This window comes from Solanum verrucosum, unplaced genomic scaffold, assembly GCF_900185275.1.
Source record: "Solanum verrucosum unplaced genomic scaffold, falcon-dt-bn FXZP01000253.1, whole genome shotgun sequence".
Lineage (NCBI taxonomy): Eukaryota > Viridiplantae > Streptophyta > Magnoliopsida > Solanales > Solanaceae > Solanum > Solanum verrucosum.
The window spans coordinates 4943422-4953818 of record NW_026019984.1 but is presented as its reverse complement, the minus strand read 5'-3'; the positions used below and the strand labels follow the sequence as shown (position 1 = coordinate 4953818).

Below are 10397 nucleotides of genomic sequence, written 5' to 3'. Positions count from 1 at the left end.
GCGTGGCTGGATTTAATTCAATGAGAGAAAATCTGTCGAATGGAATATGTAAAGATACAGTTGACATGTTAAAGCAGTTGTGTGTTGATTATTTTGGCTACCGGGTACTGGTGTTCAATTTGAGTAATCCTATGTGACTATAATTTAAGTAAAGGTAGAAAAAGAAAAAGAAAATGCCTAGTAAACCCACACCAAAAGTTTTTCAACAAATCAAATAATCAAAAAATAATTGACTTTGGTGTATTACAACAGAAAACCCCACCCACAATCAAGGAAATGAAAAGAACAAAATATCAAAGAAGAAAAGAAACCTCACTCTTAGGATGTTTCAAATGCAAGCAGACACTCTATACACAAACAAAATTACAAATATAATTTAAAACTTAAATGCAGAATAACACAAGCACAGAAAATGATAGATAAACGACTCAGCAAAATTAGTCATCCACAGCAGTCTTCTCAAACTATCGAGTTGGTCTCTCTGCTAGCACCAAAACTAGCAGGGTTCCCGGAGCCATGAACAGTTTCTGTATTAATCCACATTGTTTGATAACTATACAACAGCAATCATGCAGACTGGCCTTGTTTGTTGCCTAAACATATCTGCATGCATGAGTTCAGCTTGATGCTAGTCCCTCTCCAAGTTACCAAACCCGCTGTTGGGAATTTTATGCAACAATTTCTTTTTTGTTCACCCTGCTCGAATGACTAGTCAAGAAGTGCCCAAATATGGAAGGCCGAGGTGTCAGTATGTTGAATACTTCATCCACAAATTTCACGCCTGTTCTTTTTAAGTTCTGCAAGTCATGTATCCCATGTACTGAGGTGACAGCAAACACACACGCAAGCAGAATGCTGAACACGAGGTGCATCGAATTGTATGAATCTCAAGTACTGTAAGTTCATCACAACTACCAGTTAGCTCTATTTCTATCTGGTTCTCTGGACTGGGTACTCTTATATGCTCTCCAAACATCTTCCCACTGGCCTCTACTTCCACTTCTCTCAAACGGATAATTGTTAAAATCCGTGTGTGTTCTAAATGTGCTTCTCTCATTGCCTCTGCTTTGATTATTCCTCATCTCTTCTTCAAGGTCATAACGAGAACGCTTCAAGAAAGAAGCAGTAACTCAGTAAAGATTCAAATTTCAGCAAACAAGAGATGTAAAATTTATAGAAGAAAATGTTAAGCAATCAAGGCCATCTAATCAAAGAAAAAAAGGAGGAAGAAAGCCGAGCACATCCAGGGATACCACACAACTTGAGAACCAAGATTAAACACGATTAAGTCTGATAGGCATCAGATAAAGGTTGCTCTACTGAGGATGGGTTGGGATGGGCAGAGAAGAAAAAAAATGTAATGTACATCTAATGGTGCTTGGACAGTAAGTCGGGAAAAGTTCTTTGTAGAAGTTCATTCCCAACATGTTCTGAAAAACCAATGTTTGAATAGTTGTTTATAGAAGACATACTGATCATTTTGAAAAAAGAAAAGAAAGTCTCTCAGGCAGTTCATTGTTATGATTTTATTTATTTTTTTGATCAAGTAAAAGGTTTCATTGATAGTAACAAGGCCAACTTGGCTGTATACAAGTGATATACCAAAAAGAGGAGAAACCTACAAAATATGGTTCTCTCTGAAAGACACCCACTCTATACAAACAGGAACTATATGGGTGCTCCAAAAGAAAATAAGGGATCAAAGGCACCTCAATTGAGCAAAGCACATCTCCACCCCTTCAAAAACTCTACTATTTTGCTCCTTCCAAATGACCCACATCAAGAGGAGTAACATTCCAAATCTTGTGCCCCACTCTTCCAGTAGAGCATCAGCTCCTTAACTGTTCTTGGCATAACCCAAGAAACTTCAAACCATCTGAAGGTATCCTCCTATAACCTCGTAGCTAACTTGCAATATAACAGAATTCGGTCCACGTCCTCACCCGTCTCCTTACAAAGGAAACACCAGCTCATGCAAACAACCTTTCTTTACCTAAGATTCTCTGCCGTCAAAATCACTCCTCTAGTAGCCAACCACGTGAGGAAGCACACCTTCCTCGGCACCTTCAGTATCCAGACCAATACAAATGGAAAACTATCATCTTCCCTAACCAGCAGCTTCTCATAGAATGACTTAACGGAGAACACTTTGTTATTCCCCAACTCCTAACACAAAGCACCGGGTTTGTCGACTGGCTTGCATTGCTTTTGAAGTAAAACCTGGCAATCTCTAAATCTTGGTCACCTCCCAATCTCAGAAAGTCCTCTTAAACCTTAAATGTCATAAGGCCACATCCCCATGAGTTCGCCTAGCTTGCTGAGCAGACAATTCTCTTTGGCAAGAGACCATATACAATGCTGGGAATTCATCCTTAAGAACCAAACCTTCACACCACTTTTGCCCCCAAAAACAAACCCTGCTCCCTTCCCAACTTTGAAAACAATGTGAGTATTAAAGGCATCCCACCCCTTCATGATATTCCTCCACACACCACACTCGAAAGGCATCGTGATCTCATTTGTTCTCCATCCCCCTTCCATCTCTCCATATTTATCCGCTATCACCCCTCTCCATAAAGCTTCTTCCTTCATCCCAAATCTCCACAATGACTTACCCTAGAGTGCTATGTTAAAGACCTTCAAGTCCTTAACCCCAAGTCCTCCCCACTATTTAGGAGATGTCATGGTTTCCCAACAAACTAAGTGAACTTCTTTGCCCCGTCCGCCGCATCCCAATGAAAATTTCTTTGCAACCTTCCATCTTCCCTATCACAATTATAGGAGTGTTGAACAAGGACATGCAGCATGTAGGAATACTCGATAAAGTGTTCTTAATAAGCACTTCCTAGCCTCTTTTGGACAAGTATCTTTTTTGCCAACCTACTAACATTTCTCTACCTTTCGAATAATCGGATCCCAAACATTGAGATCCTTGTTCGATGCGTCTTTAGGCAATCCAAGGTACGTAGTAGGGAGAAGACCTACCCTGCATTGCAGAACTTGTGCAAGAATGTGAATGTTATTTATTACACCAACAGGTATGATCTCGCATATTCTGAGATTAATTTTAAGCCCCAACACCACTTGGAACCAAGTTAAGACTTGCCCAAGGAAGTCCAACTAGGTGCCATCTACATCACAAAACACCAAATTATCATCTACAAAAAGTAGATGAGTAACCACCATGTTACTTACACCACTAACCGCAGCCTTGAATCCATTGATATGTCCACCTAAAATTGTTTTGTCCATCATTCTGCTCAAAGCTTCCATCACCAAGACAAAAGGCATCGTTTTTTTTTTTTTGATAAGGTAACTTTATATTCACATCAAAACTCATCAGCAAAGCCTGATGAGGTGGGATTTACAGCCCCCAGGGGGTAATTTCAAAAGCCAAAAATTGGGCAAAACTTTACAATTGAGCTTTAAAATCCACTAAGCCATCTACCTCCCCCACCAAATCCTGTTTACACCAAAAATACAGCAGGCCCAAGCTATTCATCTTGATTTTCTGAGTGCTGTTAAGTTTCCCATCATGTGATCTTTCATTTCTTTCCTTCCACAATGTCCACCAGATGCAGGCTGGGATGCATTTCCACCAGTCCTCTTTGGATCTTCTTCTTCTGCCCACTCCTTCCCACTGTCTCAACAACTCTAAAGTAGTTTTGGGCATTACCCAGTTAATTCCAAGTATACATAAGAACATGTCCCACAGATTTGCAGCTGTTCTGCAGTGTAAGAATAAGTGACTATTAACTTCTGCCTCTTCCCCACACATGAAACACCTTGAGCAAATCTGTATACCTCTTCTTTGTAACACTTCATAAGTTAGACATGCTTTCCTAATTGCCAACCAAATAAAACCTGAGACCTTGTGAGGAACCTTGATTTTCCAGATTAGTTTCCAAGGCCATTCCATTTCCATAGCCTGGTTAGAGTTTAAGCTCCAGTAACAAGACTTCACAGAAAAAATCCCTTTCTTGTGCATTTTCCAGATTGGAGTATCAGGACTTTCAGTGACACCTGGAAATGCATTTAGTGTGTGTAATAATCCTGCTACTCTATCAACCTCCCAGTCATTTAAAGCCCTCCTAAAGATCAAATCCCAACCTTGAGGGCTCCACACTTGTGCCACAGTGTCCATCTGTTGTAGGCTCAATACATAAAGATCTGGGAACATGATCTACAAATTCTCTTCCCCTAGCCAAAGTTCATTCCAGAAACTGGTTTTCACCCCATTCCCAATCCTAAAGGATAGATTGGGGATAAAGGATGGCCACAGTCTTCTGATTGTCTTCCAGACAGAGCAACCAACGGTACCATTTGCTTCTTCAGTGATCCAATTGTTTTGGAGACCATATTTTTGTGATATGAATCTCCTCCACAAAGCCGTATCTTCACTACAGAACCTCCATAGCCATTTTTTCAACAAGCTGATATTTTGCATATTCAACTTCTTTATACCCAAACCACCCTGCATTTTGTTGAGTGTCACTACATCCCATTTAACCAGATTATACTCAAGCTTCTCTTTATTTCCTTGCCAAAGGAAGACTCTTCTTGATTTGTTGATTTTCTTCTCTATACTTCTTGGTATTGGGAATAGGCTCATCATATAAGTAGGAAGTGCATCCATCACAGATTTGATAAGAGTTATTCTGCCTCCCAAGGATAGATATTGGCTTTTCCACCTTGACAGCTTCTTCTCACATCTTTCCAGTACTTCATTCCAAACTTCCACCTCTTTGTTCTTAGCACCAAGGGGCATTCCAAGGTACTTTGTTGGGAGGGAGGCCACCTGACATCCTAGGTTCTCAGCTAGCACTTGCATATTAGCAACCTGATTAACTGGGTATAAACAACTTTTATGCCAATTGACATGGAGTCCTGATATTCCCTCAAAGATGGTTAAGATGGCCCTCAAGTGTCTTATATGATTTACTTCAGCTCCACAGAAGACCAAGGAGTCATCTGCATAAAGCAGGTGTGAGATCTCCATAGCATCTCCCCTATTTGCATTTGCGCTGAAACCTTGCAACCACCCATTTTCAACTGCTTTCCTGATCATGGAGTTGAGACCCTCCATAGCTAAGATAAATAGGAATGGTGACATGGGGTCACCTTGTCTCAAACCTCTTTGTGACTGAAAAAACCCTTCAGGATTGCCATTAATGATAAGGGAGAACTTCACAGTAGATATACAGACCTTAATCCAGTTGATCCATTTGTTTCCGAAGCCCATATCTCTCAGAATCTTCAAAAGGAAGGACCAATTTACATGGTCGTAGGCCTTCTCAATGTCCAGTTTGCATAAGACTCCTGGTAGATTCTGCTTCACCCTACTGTCCACTAGTTCATTTGCTAGCAATGATGCATCCATTATCTGCCTTCCTTTAAGAAAAGCCATTTGGTGCTCATCAACCAAAACCCCCATGACCTTCTTCATTCTTTCTGTGAGAAGCTTGGTTATGATTTTGTATACTCCACCAATCAAACTTATTGGTCTGAAATCCTTCAACTCTTCTGCTCCATGCTTTTTAGGAATTAAAGCTACAAAAGTGGCATTGAATGATTTCTCAAAAGTTTCCTTCTGGTGGAAATTGTGAATTGTCTGCATCAAGTCCTCCTTCAAAGTCTCCCAACACACTTTGAAGAAACTCATGGTGAATCCATCAGGTCCAGGTGCCTTGTCACCATCACATTGTTTGATTATATTTAACACTTCATCTTCGCTAAAAGGCCTTTGTAACCAGTCTTGTTCCTCTTGGGAGATTCTAGGGCAGTTTACATACTCGAAAGAGGGCCTCCATAACTCTGTTTCAGTATAGAGTTTTTTATAAAACTCAATCATATTCACCTTAATGACTTCTGGCTCTTTAACCTCCTCTCCTCTAATTATTAGTCTGTCTATATTATTATATCTTTTGTGAGCAGTAGCCATCCTCTGGAAAAACCTAGTATTGTTGTCTCCCTGTTTCAGCCATAAAATCCTGGATTTCTGTCTCCACCTAGACTCCTCAATTTTTGCCAGTTCTTCCAATTCTACCAAAATTGTAGCCCTCACCATTAGCTCATCCTTTATCAGTTGTCTTGAATCTTGTGCCAAATCAATATCAGTTAATTCAGATAACAACTTGTTTTTCTTAGTGACTAGGTCCCCACCCACTTACTCCATTCTCTGGGTTTAAGTTTCAGCAACTTCAGTTTCATACTGAGCTTGTAATCAGGGCAACCTTCCACTACAAACTCACTCCACCAACTATGCACCATCCCCTCAAAACTATCCAGTTTGAGCCACCAATTCTCGAACTTGAAATAGGACTTATTCTGACCCCAATCCCCACAGTATAGCATAATAGGGCTATGGTCAGATGTCACTCTAGGCATTATCGTCTGCCTTATATTTTTGAAGGTCTCTTCCCATTCCATTGATTATAAGAATCTATCTAACCTAGCTGCACTGTCATGGTTTGCCCCTCTGAACCATGTAAAGTTCCCACCAATTAGTTGAGGATCATGTAATTCCATATCCTCGATCCATTTGGCAAAATCTTTCATCACATTTGTGATCCTATTGCATCCTCTTCTTTCTACCATGACTCTAACCGTGTTAAAGTCTCCACATGTGACCCATGGACCTTCACACAATTCTTTGATTGCTGCCACCTCTTCCCAACACTCCAACTTCTCATTCCTACTCTGAGGGGCATATACACCAGTGAAATACCAACTAAAAGTAGTTTGGACTGCATCAAATCTATAGGTGATTGAGAATTGCCCCGTCTCTACTAAGCTTCCTTTCCATATTCTACAATCCCACATGATTAGGATTCCCCCTTTACTACCATCAGCTTCTAAGTAACCACACCTTATCCATCTGCTAGCCCATAATTGTTTTGCAATACTCTCTACCTCCCTACTTATCTTTGATTCTTGAAAGCAATAAACATCTGCTTTCCACTTCAGCAAAGCACTCTTAACAATATTCCTAGTAGAACTATTGTTAATCCCCCTTACATTCCATGAAAGTAATTTTACCATCATTTAAAGCTAAGCTAAGGACTCTCCCTTTGGTTCTGGAACCCTCCACCTGCTGGTTTAAACTGGACTGCAAGTTTTTCAATTCATATTTTCCAATTCCTCGAGGTCCTGGGTGTTGCAGTTGTACTTCCTACCTTCTTGATTTCCATAACAGTTTTTCTCTCATCCAACCTCTTCAGTAATGCAAAGGTTTCTTCTCTAAAGCCTTCAAAAGCCACTCCATAAGCGGCACTTAGTTCCAGGGTATGCTGGTTAACCCAGTTGGATGCCCTTATCTCCTCTTCATTGTAGTTCCCAGGCATATTCGATGTTACTGGCTCAACATCAAGAATTTGTTGTATTTGCATGTTGTGTTCATCACTGTTACTTTCCCATCCCTTAGAACTCTCTCCTTTTTCCTGTGATTGCTTACCCTCGCTTTCATCTGACCTGACTTGCTCAGATTCTTTTAGACGCATATCTGCGACTTCTACCTGAGTGTTCGTTGCGTTGGCTTCACTGCTTTTTTCCATCGAAGAAATTTCCCAGGCATCGTAGGCTTTTAAAAATTGCATAGCCAATGTTTTAAGTCCACTTAGCCCTTTATTAATCCCCACATGCTCTTCATGTGCCACTTCTTTTTGCTTTGCTGAATTAATTGGGCTAGAAAGGCCATTCATTAAAAGACCCACATTAGGTTTTGGGCCTAGGTCTGTATTGCACAATACTTTCAAGCCCAAATTTGGATCTGGGATATTGGCAGCTACCCCACTTGTCTCAGCCCTAGCATGTGGCTGGGCAGCTTTATTTGTCCCCTCTCTGACTAAAACAGAGTTCTCTACCAAAACCTCTGGTCCGCGACTGGTTGACTGCTGGGTAAAAACCATCTGAGGCTGAATTTGAATTCCATCTTCTCCGGCAACCACTCTCACTGGAGCTTCAGTCCATAATTGCATCGTGTACTGGAAAGAGCTGTCGTCAATCGTCACTTCCTTCAGCACGCAAGAGCCATCACCATTAATTTTGATTCTCGCCCATTTGAGATGGTTTCGGAGGTGAGTCTCCTCTTCCGTTTCGACCCATCCTCCACAAAAATCACCGATGGCTTTGAATGTTTTTTGTGCCCAGAGATGCAACGGCAGGCCTACCACTCTAACCCAAGTGGATTTGGGACGACCATAATCTGCCGATGTACCTATTGTCGGACTCCACCACTGCATTTTGACCGGAGAATTCTTCCACACCCAGTCACCTTCTACCACTTGTTCTGCAGTGGTTTTGGATGCAAATTCGAATAGGAAAATTCCCTCCCCCATTTCGTAAATATTGAGACCATGAATCTGCTTCCAGAGATTATTTGCCCATTTCCTGACCTCTGTAAGATTTGGAGTCTCACCTTTACTAACCATAAATTTACCCACCAAACTCTTCTTTAATACATCACTCTGGGAATTTAAGTCCTCATAAATGCAAATTTTGTCCCCCCTTTTAACCATGTTCACTGTTTGCGTGTTTTTTCTCCCCTCATTCCCCCATTTAGTGCTCCTTAGCATATTCGCATAGGAAATGTTGTTGTCAACCAGTCTATGCTTCTCTAAGTTCCCCCCACGTTTGTGACTACTAATGAATCTCCCAACTTTCTCTGCAATTCCTGTCCAACCTAAGTTAAAATTTAGCTCCGGTATAATGATGACTGCCCTTCTTCTACCTCTGACGTTTATCAAGCTTATATATCTGCCAAACTTGTTAAAATTCCTAGCGCAATAGATTTCTGAAAATGCATCTTTTTTCTTCCATCTTCTAACTGAGTTCCCCTTCGATTTGGAAGCTTCTCGCAAGGTCCAAGAAATCCATTCCATATCTTTGCCATTGAATGTTGTTCTCGTCACGGACTTCCTGTCTCTTTTTGTCCAGTCATACCAATCTCCTGTTGAACCTGAGGTTCTTGCAATATCGTATGATTTGAATCCCACCGCGAAATAAATGATGTCATCCATCAAATGCTTGGCTGAGGATGAAAGAGAAGGGAAAGAAAGAGAGAGAAAGAGAAAGAGAAAAGAGAGAGAGAGAGAAGAAACGAGAAGGTGTTCCAATGATCGAAAAGGATCACCGGATATAGAGGAAGGAGAAGGTTAGGAAGGCAGTTCTCAGGTGACCTACCGGAAAGAGGGTTCTCTCTCTCCTAGGAAGTAGGAGAGGGAGAGTTTTTGGGAAGAGCGCCTGAGAGCATTACCTTATTTCGTTGAAAAAGGATCTTCGTGTTTTGGTCCAAAGGGCGGGTTACAGACGGATTTCTCGGTTATCAAAAAAAAAAAAGGATCTTCTTGTCTCAAACCCCTCGAACCACCAAAGAAACCACACAGATTGCCTTTTACCAAAACCGAATATCTCACCGAAGAGACGCAAAAACTAACCCACTTCCTCCATTTCTCCCTAAAGCCCATCTTCAACATAATGAAATCTAGGAGCTTACAAATTACATGGTCATAAGCCTTCTCAAGATCTAACTTGCACAAAACACTCGGTACACCTTGTTTCTTCCTCGAATCTACCACTTCATTAGCCACCAAAGCTGCATCCGGAATTTGCCTTCCTTTGACAAAGGCATTTTGTGAAGAAGAAACAATCTCGTTCAAAACACTCTTAAGTCTATCGAAAAGCACCTTAGAAATAATCTAGTAGATATTTCTCACTAGACTAATAGGCATATCACTCGATGCTAGTAGCCATTCCTTCTTAAGAATAATGACAATGAATGAAGCATTTAGACTCCTTTCAAACTCACATTGGCCTCCACTCCTCTTCCTCTTTAATCAATCATTCATAGAACTGAACAGTTGCTCCCTCTACTTCCTTCTCCACCTCATATGTTCTCCTCAACCTCCATAGACTCTTATCAGATTCCTCCGCTTATTTGCAATTGCTACCCTGTGAAAAATTTGTGTTAGATTCCCCCTCTTCCAACCACAAAGCCCTCGATTTTTGTCTCCAACTAGTCTCTTGAGCCAAATCCAAAGAAGTTGGCTCCCCTAATAAAACTTCTTTCTTCTCCTTTTCCCTCCCTTCCCACCTCTATTCTTTCTAACTCCCCCACCTCATTATCTCCCTCATTTTCACCTTTACCCTCCTAAATACCTCTTTATTCCACACCCTATGTCTTTTTTGAGCAATTTCAACTTCTTTGCAAGCCTGAAAGAATGCCTTCCTTCCACCTCATAACTACTCCACCAATCAACCACTTTATTACCAAAGCCATTCACACGTAACCATACATTCTCGAATCTGAAAGGAGTTGAGTTCTCGTATGTCTTCCTCTACTACCATCCAACATTACAAGGGAATGATCCATCTGTAGCCATGGAAGAGAAGCTTGGATC

At 41.0% G+C, this 10397-nt stretch overlaps 1 protein-coding gene across 1 annotated transcript in view; it reads right to left on the bottom strand.

Annotated features, from left to right (window-relative positions):
* Nucleotides 1-203: 203 nt before the first annotated feature.
* LOC125818061 (uncharacterized) overlaps nucleotides 204-10397 on the bottom strand; it is a 36293-nt gene continuing 26099 nt past the window's right edge. The window contains exon 11 of the mRNA XM_049497571.1: nucleotides 204-1109. Coding sequence (XP_049353528.1) covers nucleotides 912-1109 — 198 coding nt within the window. The 3' untranslated portion in view covers nucleotides 204-911. The remainder of the gene's footprint in view (nucleotides 1110-10397) is intronic.